General features: G+C 40.9%; 1 protein-coding gene across 2 annotated transcripts in view; it reads left to right on the forward strand.

The window, feature by feature from the left end:
- Positions 1-15,923, forward strand: part of MET (MET proto-oncogene, receptor tyrosine kinase) — a gene marked incomplete at both ends in the record, with an annotated part of 69,425 nt that overhangs the window by 20,736 nt on the left and 32,766 nt on the right. For both annotated transcript variants that reach the window (XM_079549530.1, XM_079549529.1), the window contains 4 exons: positions 7,226-7,360; positions 8,742-8,915; positions 14,268-14,428; positions 15,614-15,716. In XM_079549530.1, the coding sequence (XP_079405656.1) occupies positions 7,226-7,360; positions 8,742-8,915; positions 14,268-14,428; positions 15,614-15,716 (573 nt within the window). The remainder of the gene's footprint in view (positions 1-7,225; positions 7,361-8,741; positions 8,916-14,267; positions 14,429-15,613; positions 15,717-15,923) is intronic.

Below are 15,923 nucleotides of genomic sequence, written 5' to 3' on the forward strand. Positions count from 1 at the left end.
CATAAAGGAATTCTTTTCCATTAATTCTGCTTATTGGTTTTTGAATTTATATGTTGCTTTGCCCTCCACAGTATCTTGTGACAATGACATTATGCTTTGAATGATGAAGAGATTCCTTTGGGATTTCCTTTATCTGCTGCCTTATCTTTTCATTTAGTGCACCCCATTCTGTCTGATGAAGAACAGGGACTCAGCTCACGCAGATCAATGGTTTGGGAAATTTTCACGTGCAGAGCAGAAGTCTGTTGGCTTTCATATCCGAGTGGAGAACACTTGACAGTCACATTCATTTCACAGGAATACTTATGATTAGAAACAAACACCACCACCAAACTATAACACACACATCTCATTTCCCTGAAAAGAGAAAAATCAGTATGTGTCATAGCTGCTTTCATAGACTACATGCCAAGCAACACAATGCATGTTACAGAAATTAGTATAGAAAAATTAATCACATCTGCTTTTTATTTGGAACTGCACTCAGCGCTTGGAAAATTGCGTCCCAGAATTCAGCAAGAGAGCCAGGCATTCAGCATTGCTCTCCTCTTGTAAACAGCGAAATGGCAAAGCCTCGCTGCTTCAGGAACTGAGGCTCAAAGCCATGGTGCCTATTAGCAAAATGGTTGGATACAGAACAAGGGAGTACAGAGCTTTGCATCTTTCAGTTATTCAACTCATCTATACCACGGCACAGTGGAAGCCGTTTTCCCCTTTGAGCTGGTCAAACTTTTTTTGACCTAATTCCCTTCCTCCTAGATAAATATTATTGTAATAAAACCCACTAGTGCAAATGGCAAGCCTTGTTGGAAGCAAGTGCAAGGAAGTCACAGATAAATGAGTATGAACTTTAAATCAGGCAAAGCCAGGAGGAAGAAAGAGAGATGGGATGCAGGCAGCCATTGCAAAAGCTGTCCTACTCAGTGCCCACTCCTGTTCTGCCTTTGTGGAGCAGAAATTCAATACTGCCAGTCTGGAGTGTTCAAGCTAAATGCAAAATATGTGTGCATTTATAAGAATGTGAATTGTTGCAAACCTTCCCATTTTGTCATTTTTCAACCAGCAGAAATCCATGGCAAAATCTACGTCAATGATGCTTTCATCCCTGTATCTCTACTTTTAACAGCTTTCTGTTGTAAAGAGAGTATCTTGATGATCCTAGAAAAAAATGCAGAACAGTGCATGATGCAAAGTCTGTACAGTCAAACTAACACGAACTCCTGCTGACAAATATTTTCAATATTCCATTTGAATAGAGAATCTTGCACCCTTTAGAGATGATCCATTATATTCTCCATGGATTAAGATGATATACAGCATTTAGAGAGCTACATATGTGCCCTTCACAAGGTTTTGCCAAATATCCTGAGGCATTTGAGGCATTATAGTAAAGTTAACCCTGAGCCTGTTTCTGCTGGGTAATGGCCTCCACCTGCCAGACATCTAGGGAACAAATAACAATATGATACTTAGATGTGATTCCTTTAAGAAGGTTTCTCATTTTTGCAGAAGATATTTCACAATTCATACAGTAACATTTGTAATTCAATCCTGCTGACCAGCACAACTGAGCATCAGAATTATTATTTTTAAAAGCCACTGCACACTGTTTTTCAATTCAAATTATTAAAGTATTCATTTGCCATATTATCCATAAATTAACCTAGAGTCTTCTGACTTAACATTAATGCTCATGGTAATAAAATAATATTTAAATGAATTACTTTGATGTTCATGGGCATAAGCGATCACTGGCTTCCAGTATAAAGGATATATTAAATAATATATTGGTTAATTTATTAATTAACCATTGGCCCTTATCATTGTGAAAGTACTTAGAGTTACATGCAAAGATTGCCCTTTTTTGTGTTTTTCTTAAAGAGAGAGACATAAGTATTGTTTTTGCTTTAAGAAGGGCGTCTAGGGTTGTGTGCTGCTTGGGATGATTTTTAGCATCAGAACAGACAGATGGGTTCAAACTGAGGGTCCATGTAGGTCAGTGCTCTATCTCCAGCCATGGTGACAAAGGAACACCTAGGGAGCAGGGCATCGTGTGTAACACCTTCTGCTTCAAGCCTCCAGCTATGTTTGGTTCTAAAGTTCTGAGTATTTTCTGAGCTGAAAAATTGGGTTTTGTCTGTTTAGCCCTTTCATGTACAAGTAGAATTTCCCTTTAAATGCACATTCTCATTTTTGCCTTTTGATGGAATTCAGTTCTTCGATTGGAAGAGATTAAATGGGCAATCCCTATCCACTATCTCCTTGCCACTCAGGATCCTGTAGGTCTTTTTCATATCCCAAACACTAAGTGAGTGCTTCCATATTTAATCTACTCAGTGACTGCTTATGTCAGCCTTTTGATTACCTTTGTTACTTTTCTCTGAACCTTTTCCCATTTTAAAGTATTCTTTTTGTTATGAGATAACCAGAACTGCACAGGGAGTTCAAGGGTTGGACCAATCATGAATTCATATGAAATAAAGATCTTGCCTGATTTATTCTCTAATCTTTTTCTAATAATGTCTAAGTTTTGGGGTTTTTTGACTTCTGTTGAGCAGAGAGATGATATTTTCCAGGAACTATCTATCATGTATCATTTTAAATTTATCTTCTTTGTTCTGTTTCACCTGCCATTTTATTGCCTTGACATGCTGTCTTGTAAAATCCTCCTGCCATCCTTCATAGTCTGTCCTCATCACCTTGAAGGCTTTTGGATCCTCAGCAAACTTTGTCGCTGGACTGCTCATGCACTTCTCAAACTCATTTATGCATGCATTAAACAGCACAGACTCTTGCACAACACCCCTGGTGACTTCTGACTATTGCAGGAACTGACCATTTACATCTAGCATCTGTTTGTTCTTTTTTTGTCAATTATTTATCTGCACAAGTCTTCCTTCTCTCTTAACTGCTTGAGTGCAGGTATATAGGTATACTTTCATTTCTTGTATGCTATGAAGAAATGCTTGGTATCTCGTTAAAATGTTAGAAAATAAAAATGAAAAAGGAAGGAAGGAAGGAAGGAAGGAAGGAAGGAAGGAAGGAAGGAAGGAAGGAAGGAAGGAAGGAAGGAAGGAAGGAAGGAAGGAAGGAAGGAAGGAAGGAAGGAAGGAAGGAAGGAAGGAAGGAAGGAAGGAAGGAAGGAAGGAAGGAAGGAAGGAAGGAAGGAAGGAAGGAAGGAAGGAAGGAAGGAAATGGACAGCACTTGGGCAATCAGCTTTAAAGCCTTTGCAAAGAAATTCCTTCTGTAGTACTGTTTTCATTGTAGAAGGATCCCATATGTGGTAGTGCAGCCACATTAAAACAATGCCAAACAGTATATATACCAGCCCAGTTCCAAGGAATAAAAATCAGATGTATCTGAGAATAACACTGGAGTCCTAAGTAGCCTCTTCTTCGTCCTATTGAAACTGTCTTCAAATCGCCTCTCTTTTCAGGATTATGTTGGATAAGAGCAAGATAGAATTTCAAGGACTGGGTTGATGCGTGCAAAAGTGGCACAGTTGTATAGAACAGAAAGAGCTTTTCTGCACTGTGAGTCTGTTACTACAAAACTATAGGCTGGCAAATTAGTTCTAGGAAAACAGCAAACTTCTACTCCACAGTCCTGAATGAATTAGGAAGTGTAATTTGAGCTCCTTGTGTGTCGTGAGGTCAAAGTCTACTCACTTGGGCTCTGTGCAGGTGATTTCATTATCAACCCCAGCACAGCAAATATTTGATGTTTAATGTACCAAATAATTTTCCAAGATTGTAGAGATAAGGGATCTAAATTTACATGTATTGTTATGAAGTTGCCACGCAGATGTCTTTAAAGGGTTAACACTGTGGCTCAATAAGAAAGAATGCTTGGCAATAAGAGGAAGCCTGGATTAATGATAGAAAAGAATTCTTAGCATTTTATAGCAGTGGGTATTCGAGATGAGACATGGCTAATGATCAACTAAAAAGGTATTTGCAGCTGTGGTGATACCTCTCCCCATAATGCCAACATTAATCAAGCTTTTCCATGCAGCTTTGCAGTCTGTTCTATTTTTCATTGTCCTGAATATAAAAACAGAGCTTATGCCCTAATACACTGAGTCAGAGACCATACTTCTGTGTCACTGAAAATGATCAGACCATATCGATTTCTAAAAGTACTTTCTGTACTGTGAAACAAACCTATAGCAAATTCTTCAACAATGCCAGTTTCATTTTAAGGGCAAAAAAAAATTATTGTAACTGCAAACTGTAAGTACCCCTGGGATGTGAAGCTTTTATCACCAAAAATTAACTGCTCATATATTTTATTTAAGTCTTGAATTACAACAAAACATCAGCTGTAATTACAGCATCTCTAAGTCGAGTTTTGGAGTCAGCCATCTTGTTGAAAGACTTTGGCAATGGGAAATTGCCAAGTGAAATTGTGTAAGTCAATGTCCTGGCTGTTCTGATGCTGCCTTGAGAGTCAGGAGAAAAGCTTCATTACAGGAAAAATGAAACATTCAACATACCAGTTATTTTCAGAATAGCTTCGATATTGTTAGATAATGAACTCCATTGAATCTCAACTTCTCAACAAATGCTGATATTCTAAATTCCTTAAGTAAACTGCATGTGATGCAGATTTTGAAATATGAACATGATCTTCCCTTATGTAAACAATCCTCTGCCTTTGTTGTCTGCTTCTATCACACTGGGTGCACATCCTTCTGGATTGCAGACCCAAGCCTATAAAGTCTTGCTATCAAATATCCACCCCAATCTGCAGATGCTTTATGCCTGTGCTTAACAACCATGACTCATCCCATTAAAGTCAACAAAGTTACAGTAGTAAAGTCAAGCATGTGTTTGTAGGAATAGGCCCAATTTCTCAGAAGTATGTAGGTAACTTAAGATGAAGAGAGATGACTAGTGGGGGAATTTCATACTGGTGTGACTAATCTCCTTAAGATCTCCTGAAATTGAGAGGGCCCTTAGAAAAGAGCTTCAGGACAACTAAATTAGGCTCCTGTTTTGGAACATCTTCTAGAGAAGCCTCCAGTACTCCCTGCTGTTTAAGAGGTGCTGAAGATTGTTCTGGACACCCACCTCATACATAAGTCAGCAGGACATAGAACTTGACGTTCCCAGTCTCATCTTGCCAAGGGCCTTTCTGCAGCAACAACCAGTTCAGCAGCTCTGGGAATCGAGCTCTGTCTGCTGAGCTGCTCTCCATCATATTTGGAAAGTCATGGCTGTCAGGTGAGGTCCCAGATGACTGGAGGAAGGGTCACGTCACTCCCATTTACAAGAAAGGGAGCAAGGAGGACCCGGGGAACTACAGGCTGGTGAGTCTCACCTCTGTGCCTGGGAAGATCATGGAACAGATCATCCTGGACGACATGCTTGATCACATGAGGAATGAGTGTGTGAACTGAGACAGCCAGCATGGCTTCACCAGTGGCAGGTCATGTTTAATCAATCCAGTGGCCTCTTATGATGGAGTGATGGCATTGGTGGACAAGGGGAAGGTGACTGATGTCATTTACCTGGACTTGAGCAAGGCCTTTGACATGGTCTCCCACCACATCCTTATCTCCAAACTGGAGGGATGTGGATTTGATGGGTGGACCACTCGATGGATAAGAAACTGGTTAAAAGGCCACAGACAGAGGGTGGTCATCAGTGGCTCTATGTCCAGGTGGAGGCCGGTAATAAGCGGCGTCCCCCAGGGTCTGTCCTGGGACCAGTGCTCTTTAACATCTTTATCAATGACATCGATGATGGAATCAAGTGCACCTTCAGCAAGTTTGCTGATGACACTAGGCTGAGTGGAAGGAAGGGATGCCATTCAGAGGGACCTCAACAGGCTTGAAAGGTGGGCCTGGGTGAACCTAATGAGGTTCAACACAGCAAAGTGCAAGGTTTTGCACTTGGGCTGGAGGAATCCCAGGCATCTGTACAGATTGGAAGGAGAAGTCCTTGAGAACAGCCCTGCAGAGAAGAACCTGGGGATCCTGATGAATGAAAAGCTTAACATGAGCCAGCAGTGTGCTGGCAGCTCGGAAAGCATCCTGGGCTCCATCAGAAGAGGGTGGCCAGCAGGGACAGGGAGGTGATTGTCCCCCTCTACTCTGCTCTTGTGAGGCTCCATCTGGAGTACTGCATCCAGGTCTGGAGCTCCCAGTACAAGAAAGACAGAGAGCTGTTGGAGAAGGTCCAGAGGAGAGCCATGAAGATGATCAGGGGACTGAAGCACCTTCCCTGCGAAGACAGGCTGAGGGAGCTGGGCTTGTTCAGCCTGGAGAAAAGAAGGCTGTGGGGTGACCTTATTACAGCCTTTCAGTACCTAAAGGGAGCCTACAAACAGGAAGGAAGTAAACTCTTTGAAAGGGTAGATAACTGCAGAACAAGAGGAAATGGTTTTAAGTTGAGGGAGGGAAGATTGAGGTTGGATGTCAGGGGGAAGTTCTTTACTATGAGAGTGGTGAGGTGCTGGAACAGGCTGCCCAGAGAGGTTGTGGATGCCCCATCCCTAGAGGTGTTCAAGGCCAGGTTGGATGAGGCCTTGGGCAACCTGGTCTACTATTAAATGTGGAGGATGGTTGGCCCTGCCTGTGGCAGGGGGGTTGGAGATTCACGATCCTTGAAGTCCCTTCCAGCCATTCTGTAACTGTGATTCTGTGATTCTGCGATTCTGCTTGTGGCTTCATAGCACCGCTCATGGCCACCACAATCTGCTCCTGCCATAGCTTTGCACTCCAACAGCACCAAGGCCAGATAGTAATGACACATGGTATAGTCTATTTTTCAAGCTGAAGGACAAAGGTGAAAATAAATGAAAATACATTTGACCTTCAATGGTCTGAAGTCTCCTTTAACTAGACATTGTAGCTACAGTTCTTTTTTTTCTTAAATGTACTCTTAAATCTACAAGACTGGCTAAGTGACCCATCTTCATCTTTTATGGTTGATTTTTAAATACTTGAAATTACAGGAACTGAAAGCATGCACTTCTTCATATTTTAATAAACACGATGCATTTTGAGGATCCCTCAACAACCATGATTTTGCTGTGTTAAATAAAGTGGATTTTATAGAGGCTTAATCAGATCATGATGAAACATTATGCAAAACATTATGCAATGTAATGCGAAGTAATTAATGCAAACAGAAAAGTGGCAGCGATGTGAGAAAGCCAAGCAGGATGCATTTGTGTCACATGTCGCCTGCTGATTTTCTGAATTTCTGTCTTTCTTAGATAGTGGTTTCCCGCTCCGAGTCCACAGCTCCACACGTCAGCTTTCAGCTGGACTCCCACCCCGTCTCTCCCCAGGTTGTTGTTGAGCAGTCAACAGCAGCAGATGGCTATACTCTGGTAGTGACTGGAAAAAAGGTGGGTGGTTCGTAATCTCATCATTCCACACCCCATGTAAACCTGCACCCAGAGCAGTGATTTTTGGTAAGGGCAACTATTTACACTGTGGTTTTATATCCTGCATCCTCCCAACCTTACTATTCCCCTGGGAACACAGAAAGAGCAAGTTTCCTCCAAGACTGTTTTCCCTCCTTAACAAACCAACAGACTAAGATTGGGAAATATTAAGTAATGTAAGAACTGTGATATAAACCAACAAAAGTCAGGAGATGCAAATCTCAGGCTGAATGTCTGTCCTTAATTCAAGTGCTTGCAAAGAAAACTACACAATGGCCTAAGAAAAGAAAGCATGCAGAATTTCCCTGACTGTTGTTCATTTGTGTTACAACATCATAACTTTTTGAAGAGAGGTGTGTGTGCAGGTCTTAGGTGGGTGTGTTTAAAATTGGAGATGCTGCTCATGGTGAGGTTTGAGGAATATTTTCACAGGCAGATTACAAGGGGTTAACAAAACATGAAAAGTTGTCATAAATATGCTATTGTCATTAGTAGGATATGCATTGTAGAATGAGCTTAAAACATTGTTGCATTAGCAGATAATATTACAGATAATCCTAAACCCTAATCGTAAGCAATAATTTGACTCCTTGAGTTCTGTAAGAATTTAAAGAAATGAATCAGCCATTACTAAAGATGGTTATTAATCATTTACTAGAAATGTATTAGATATTTATAAAAGTCATTTTCAAAGAGAATGTACCTAAGAAAGGTACTGAAGTATGAAGTATACTTATCTAACGATGCAAATATATGCTAATATTAATATTTTGAGCACGGATAACATATATTTAGAACTACTGTTATCATACCTATTGTGATATTTTGAAATATAGCATCATTTCCAATTTATGTTTTAGATATAGGGTAAGTTTTCTGATAATAAGTATTAAATACTGTATTTGGGCCATTGTGTGACCAGTGTGTCACGGCTGCCAGTGTAGCCTCACCAGAGCCAAACAGCTACCATGACTGGTTTTGCAAACATATGAACTAAGGCATACTGAGACACACTGCTTTTTCCAAGAATTGCTACAGAACTGGGAGGAGCACACTGCTGTTTCCATCAGCAAAAAAAAATGCTATCTTGCTGTAAACACCAGATGCTGGTAGTAACTGTATATAACATTAAGATGCCTTTAGGGTTTCTCCCAAGTGAATTTAAAATCATGTCAGTTAAATTACTTATAAGATCCTATAATTATCAAGCTAAAGAGAAGTCGAACCACAACTTGCACAGCTGAAATCTGAGTAGCACCACAACACAGCGCATAAATTGAGGCTCCTTGCCAGCAAGCGTACACATTTGAAGGCTCTGTGTGCCATCTCTTTCCATCGACAGATAACCAAGGTGCCGCTGAACGGGCCGGGCTGCCACCACTTCCAGTCCTGCAGCCAGTGCCTGCTGGCACCTGCCTTCATGCGCTGCGGCTGGTGTGGCCAGAGGTGCCTGAGGGCTCCCGAATGCGGCGGAGGGACCTGGACCCAGGAGACCTGCTTGCCAAGAGTTTATGAGGTAAAACCGCCTGCTCCTGGTGTTTACATACCACAGGTAGTGCACAGGGGCTGCTGGCCAGCCCACAGGGTGAAGGGCAGCCTGCCCACTGTCCTTCAGAGCCCATCGTACCCAAGAATGCCCACGTCATGATCATTTGCAACACTGCTTTAACGCTGCCTCACAAGCCTGAAGGATTGGATGAGCCTTTAGGGTAGGTATATAGGAGGAGGTGCCCCCAGATGCTCAGTTGGTGAATATGAGAAGCAAAGGAGGGAAGTTTCCTTGCTCATTACAGCAGCTGGGTTCTCAGGGGCGGGGACAGCCGGAGGCTGCTCTCCATGGGCTATGAGGGGTGTTCAGGGACAAGGCAGATGAGCATAGCTCCACTGTTTGTCCCTGTTTCCAGTTAGCCATGGTCAGTGTGAGATTTGCATGGGGTGACTGAATGTTTAACAGAGCTATTTTTAGTGAGGTCTGGCACAACTGTGAAGGCTGAGGTTTTAGGAGCAGCGATGGACCAGTAAGCTGAGGGAGGAGCAAGCATAAAGCTCTCCAGTAGCACTTGCACCCATTTCCTTTTAACACATTTAAACTGTACTCTGCAGCTAAAAAGTACATTTTCCTCTGAGTATACAGCTTATAAATGGAGATGAAGTTTTGACACTTGAAACTCCCAGAGGGAAAGGGACCAAATGTTTTCTTCTTTCAACCAGACTGATAATTTCATGGACAACATTTTAAAGAGGCAAAACTACTGTAAAACTTTATATTTGCTGGTAATCTGGAAACACATTCATACAGATAGGATTTTTTCATATTTCAGATGCAAAATTTAAAGCTAAACCAGGAGAAAACTCAGTGATCAGTGAGGCGTTCTAGGAATCAAACTCAAAATGTATGGAGAGCTGTGTGCATGCGGGCACACCTGTAAGTGAGTTTGTCTTGCCTTCTACCTTTGGATAAAGGAGATGTAAAAAATTGCTAACTCCAAAGGTGAATCATTCACTTTCACTTTATACAAGATCACAGCCATCTCAGAAAAGCTGTGGTAGATGATCAAATAGTCCTTTCTGGTCCTCACTTTTAAGAAACGATGAGTCACCAGTGCAAAGACATACACTGAGAATTAGTCCTGGCCTATTTTTATATACTTCCTCAGGACCAAACCTTCTTTCTTAGCTTGTTTTGGCTTTCCTGGAGCTCAAGCACAAGTAGTAACCCTCAACATTTTTTCTCAGCAAAACTTTTCAGCATTAGCAGTGTATTTCCATGCATCCAAAAGGACTTCTAAGGCTTGGAATTGTTTTGTTTCTGAATTTCAAAGGTGCTGAGCTACAACAATCCTCTCTGATTTCAACCAACATGTGCTCAGCAACTTTAAGAAGCAAGTGTCCATGCACAGATACTTAGACCAAGAAGTATATCCCCAAAGCCACCTCTGGTATCCCCCTGAAGCTGCTGGGAGGATTCATTTGGTGGAGTGTGCCTTAGATGTGGGCAGCAGGCAGGCATGGTGCCAGCCACACGCTCCCCTTCCCCATGCACTGCTCTCAGCCCTACCCGCTCAGCACAAGTCCAGCCTGCCCCTGTAATGGATATGGATCTGTGACACTGTTAGATCTTGAAGGCAATCTTGAATTACAGTGTGCTAACACTGGTGGAAGTCTTCTAGAAGGTCTGTAAGGAAAAAAAAGCCCTGAGTACTCAAATCCCTTTGGATTGCTGGCTGTTAAGACAGATTTCATGCTCCGCTGGACCATGACATTTAACATTATTACTGAAAAAAATGTAAAACAGATTATTCATCATCTTCTGATCTGTATTTAAACCCATATGCATAAAATATGAGAAACAAGCTTGTTTTGTTCCTAACAAACAGAGGATGACCTGCTTTGCATAGTATTTGAAATTCAGTCCTACTTCTCGAATATTTTGCAGATTTAGTGAGGCAGATTGCTTACGATATGTCACATGAGCACTTTAACCTGAGGGGAGCACCGAGGGTCTGATCCAAAGAATGTTAGATGAGTCTTCAAATAAGTTTTCTCTCATTATTGGACAGAGCAATGTGCAGTGGAAAGAGAAAGAAAAAAAAAAAGATTAAAAAAAAAAGATGAGATTTTCATCCCAGGAAAAATGGCAGAGAGGAAGCACGAGGTTCTCCCATTGGAGTCCTGCTGACATGTTGGCCCTCTGCCCTGCTCTAAGCATTTTTCTTTGGAGCCATTGGGCTCTGCCCCACAGCAGCACAGTCCACAGATGTCCCTCCACCAACCGCCCCGCCTGCAACCAGAGCATGATTTGTCAGCCTGAGTGACAGCACTAGGGGAGCTCTTGGGGACTTGAAGGATTCTCATTTGGGATAACTCCATAATGAAACAAATTATAGGCATCTGCATGCAGAGTTCAGGTCACTCTGAGAGGTGAAGTGCGTGAAAGGAAAAATAAACTGGTCTCCCTTTGGATTCTTTGTTGTGGCTAAAAGCCTGGGATGGTGTGTTGTTGTTTTGAAAGTGAGTCATTTATTTAGCTTTTGTTGCAGAAGTATCAGGAATATCAGACCTTCTGCTGCCTGCTTAGATTGGAGGTTTTGCTGGAAACTTCAGATGTGGCCTCTGCATGTTCTTCACTCTTAATTAAAATGAATGGGCTGTTGAACCTTTAATAAATAGCTATTTTAGCTAATGGTGTATAAAGTACATGAGTGGATATTAGAAGAACTCAAGGAAAAGAAAAACAGAATCTTTTACATTTTGGAAAAAGCTTTCTGCCCTACAGCCCAAAGCCAGGGAGCGGCAGCGACATGCAGAACTGCAGCCTCATGGCAGGATGTGCTGCAGGCTCTCAATGGGTTTCCTGGCTACAGAGAATTGCCAGCAATTTTCAAGTCCTGAATTTCATAGCATTTTTTTGCACTTTGCTTATTTTCTGTTGCTACCTGCATAATGTAAGCCCACACAAGATGCTTGAGTGCCTCAGTTCAAAGTCCGGTAGGTTCTCTGCTCATTACTGTCCTTTCTCCCAAAAAAAGATCTGGGCAACCACATTTGACTTTCATTGGCTTCATCATAAAGGCCATCTGAAATAAAGGAATGAGTGAAAACATTGTAGAGGAATTTTTGTAAAGGTTAAGTAAAAAAGTGTAAGTTTTGGTGTGTTTATTTGCTATCTACTTCAAAATCTCACCTCTTACAGAACGTAGTAAATACTTTCATTCTTCCTCAGTCAAGACATATGGGCTGCTATCACATGTCCCTTTTGGCTAATATCTCTCAAAACCAGCTAAGTGCCTTAGGTTTCAATTTTGTATGGCTTTGTGAAGCTTGATTTCAATGCCTTTTATTGCTAACTTAATGGATTATGGGCAACAAGGCTTGTGAAGGGCTTGGAGAATATGCCCTATGAGGAGAGACTGAAGAATCTGAGGCTGTTTAGTCTGGGGAGAAGGAGCCTGAGGGGGGACATTATTGCTCTCTTCCAATATCTGAAAGGTGCTTACAGCGAGAGCGGGGCTGGTCTCTTCTCACTGGTGACAGGTGACAGGACGAGGGGAAATGGCCTCAAGTTGCACCAGGGTAAGTTTAGGTTGGATATCAGGAAACACTTCTTTACAGAAAGGGTTGCTAAGCACTGGAATAGGCTCCCCAGGGAGGTGGTTGAGTCACCATCCCTGGATGTGTTTAAAAGCCATTTGGATGTGGTGCTCAGGGACATGATTTAGTGGAGGATTGTTAGAGTAAGGGTAGTAAGGTTAGGTTGTGGTTGGACTGATGATCTTTAAAGTCTTTTCCAACCTGAGGAATTCTGTGATTCTATGATTAATTTCAGATTCTTCAAATGCCAGAAGTCTGTGCGTTACTGTGCAAAACAACTTGTACCCCCACAGAGCAATTTCAGTTCTTGGTGGGGTTTTTGTTACTCCTAAAAATAGTGTGCTGAGATACTGAGTGGAAAACTATGATCTGAAGTCAATCCAGATTTTGAAGGAAATTTTTTTTAAAAAGGAAGGGAAACTGAAACTTGGGAATGGCACAGGCTCCACAGGGTGCAGTACTGCTCCCCACATTAAACTGCAGCACTGGGCAATGGAAGGCTGTGAGAGCATATCTGCTTTTTATGGGATTTGTGCAGAAGCACTGTTCCTGCACGGGTTCCCTCTTCTGTGCTTGCTGAGAGCTGATCCAAAGCTCATTAAAGCAGGAAAGATTCCTCCTGACTTCAGTGCATTTTTGATCAGACTCTTTGTCTGCTTTCTAATGGTGGCAATAAATTTCCCCGTATAGAATATAGGGTATAATTCTTTTGAAGTATTCTTCAGCTTCCTTTCTATCTACAGTAGTTCATTTATGATAGTCCTGAAGAAAGTTGAAAAGAAATGTGTATCTTACTGGATTTCCAGATGAAATAATAGCCAAGTATCTCTCAAACACTTGCCTTTCAGCTTGAAAATGAAGTCAAGTCCTTTGAAAGGCACAGCTGTGTTGCATTTTAGGGGCAAAACTACTCTTACTAAAGCATTAAGTTTAAGACATTCAGGCAGTACAACCACAAATATAAATTCAATCCTCCATGCTCTGTTTTTTGCCCAGCAGCACTAGCAGTTTTGCCCAATTTTGCGGTATTGTTAAAAGTCCCCATAAACCCTAAACCAATATCTCTTTTATATTTGTTGCTGGCAGTACTGACCAGCACTTTTACTGAGTTCTGCAAGACTTCTATAGTGTTTCTACCTTTTTCCCACCATTGTTATATTTTACAGGACAATTTACAATATACAGAAGGGGGAAAAAAAAAAAAAAGCATTTCCTTTGTAGATTGTCTCTGTGTTTCTGAGAGGTAGTTTATTTTTAACTCGGAATTAGAGGTGACCAAATGTAAAAGACTGAAGGAAAGAATAGCAGAAGTCACGTTAACTTTATCACAGCCAATCCAATTTTGGATTTAGGTGTCTTTGAAGCTACTTCACTATGAACCTGACTTTCATCAAGCTGACAAAAAATGGTCATTTGGGGGCTCTTTTGTGTTCAGCATTCAGCTTCTAACAAAATAAGTACATTGTATGTTTAACATGCCAGAAATAAGATGTGAAAGACAAGAACGACAGGACTTAAAAGACTATTACAATGCACAGCTTGTTCAGTGCCCCTAAACACCATCCTTCAAAGCTTTCTAGTATAGGTTTTGTTATTTATTGCTGCTGTCAGAGAAAGCTCATAATGTGACGAATGAAAGGTGAAGAGCAATTAAGATGAATGGTAGGACATAAACCGCCAGAAGAAATGCTTTCCTAAAATTATTCCTTTGCACATTCTTTGACTCTGTTTGAAGTTCAAGAAAACCTGATGCAAGTGACAAAATATTTTTTAACAGATTCTCCCAAGCAGTGCTCCTTTAGAAGGCGGGACAAAACTGACACTGTGTGGATGGGACTTCGGATTCAGCAAAAATAATAGGCTTGAATTAAGAAATACAGTCGTCCATATCGGAGGACAAATCTGTGTTCTGGAAGCAAAATCTAGCAACAAAAACAAGTAAGAAACCTAAAATACAAAATTTCCTTTATAAAGATGTTCTTTATGTGGAATGGATTTACTAATGGTACAAACATTCGGTTTATAAATATTATGCTTTCATTCAGATTTTCAAACAGAAGATTTTGGTATTAAACAATCTCCCATTTCGACAAGTTCCCCAGGAAAACTGCTCCAGAGAGCCTATAAAGCTGGTTAATGCCGATAGCTCTTGCAACAGCTTTTTCTAGTTTGCCTACAAAATGCTGTTCTACACCCATGGGAGCTGGCACAAAATGAAACTGTTTAAGGGTTTGAAAATATGGCAGGCTCCTTTAGCCAGGGTCCTGCAGGGCTCAGATATGTCATCTCCATCTTCCTCATCTGTGAGGCTGCTGGAGAGGAATGTGAGAAGAGGAAGGTATTTGGTCATCAAGCTGCTCATGGCCCTTTGCAGGCACTCCTCTTCAAAAATACATATTTGAGACAGTGGGATAATGGCTTAAATTCAAGACAGAGGATATTCTGGTTGTTATCGTGAAGAAATAATAAGTTCAATGAATATCCTCTCTCAGATCAGAGCGTATGATTACTAACACAGCAATGTGCAGAGCATGACACGGCTTCCCTACCCGCATTTGTAGTAGCAGAGGTCACCCTCCAGCAGTCTTGAGCTTGTGCCTTTCTGCTGCTCTGAGCAGTCTTAATGCAAGCTAAATGATTTAAAGAGAATGGCTCATATATGAGACTCGGAGAATGTAATGTAGTTAATGGACACATCATGCCACAAAAGTTCAAGTTTAATTTTTGGCAGTATTTAAACAATAAATATATATAGGATGTAGTTTTCCTAATGCTGTTGTCTGCCAAAATTTGACACAAGGGAAAATTCCAAAAACCAAATTAACCGATTGATTGGAAGGCATTTGTTTTCTCCAGCTTGCTTTTTTTTCAGAAATATATTTGATTTATTAAAATTATTTTCTCTGTCTATGTATAAACACCATGGCATTTGTAATTAGTATTGAAGAAGACCACAGTACTTCCTACTGTTTTTTTTTCTGAAATATACCTGACACGCACAGATTGATGACTAGTTCTGTATGGGTTCAGCATTGTTATGAAGTAGTCGTGGCTTTATTTTAATATGAAATGATCAACCTAGGAAAATAAATATAATGCAGTTTTTTTCTTTGCTTTCCAAAGGCTGGAATGCACAGCTCCTGCTGCAAAAAATGCAAGTTTTAATATATCCAGTAGTGTTTCTGTTGGACATGGAAAAACACTATTCAATACATTTTCATATGTGGTAAGCACTATGATTAGAATTTTAATGTCTAATTAGTTTCAGTGTGAACTGAAAGAAGACTTTTCATGAGTCCAATTCAGTATGATAATTCTATGTTATTGTTTATTATTACTTCATAGAAGTGCTAATAAATGTGTTGAGATTATTCTTCTTGAAAATACAGAAACATATCTGAACAGTCCTCTTTTCTTATTTTTACCCCCCTCA

The sequence above is a fragment of the Tetrao urogallus genome, assembly GCF_951394365.1.
Source record: "Tetrao urogallus genome assembly, chromosome: 1".
In the NCBI taxonomy this organism is placed as follows: domain Eukaryota; kingdom Metazoa; phylum Chordata; class Aves; order Galliformes; family Phasianidae; genus Tetrao; species Tetrao urogallus.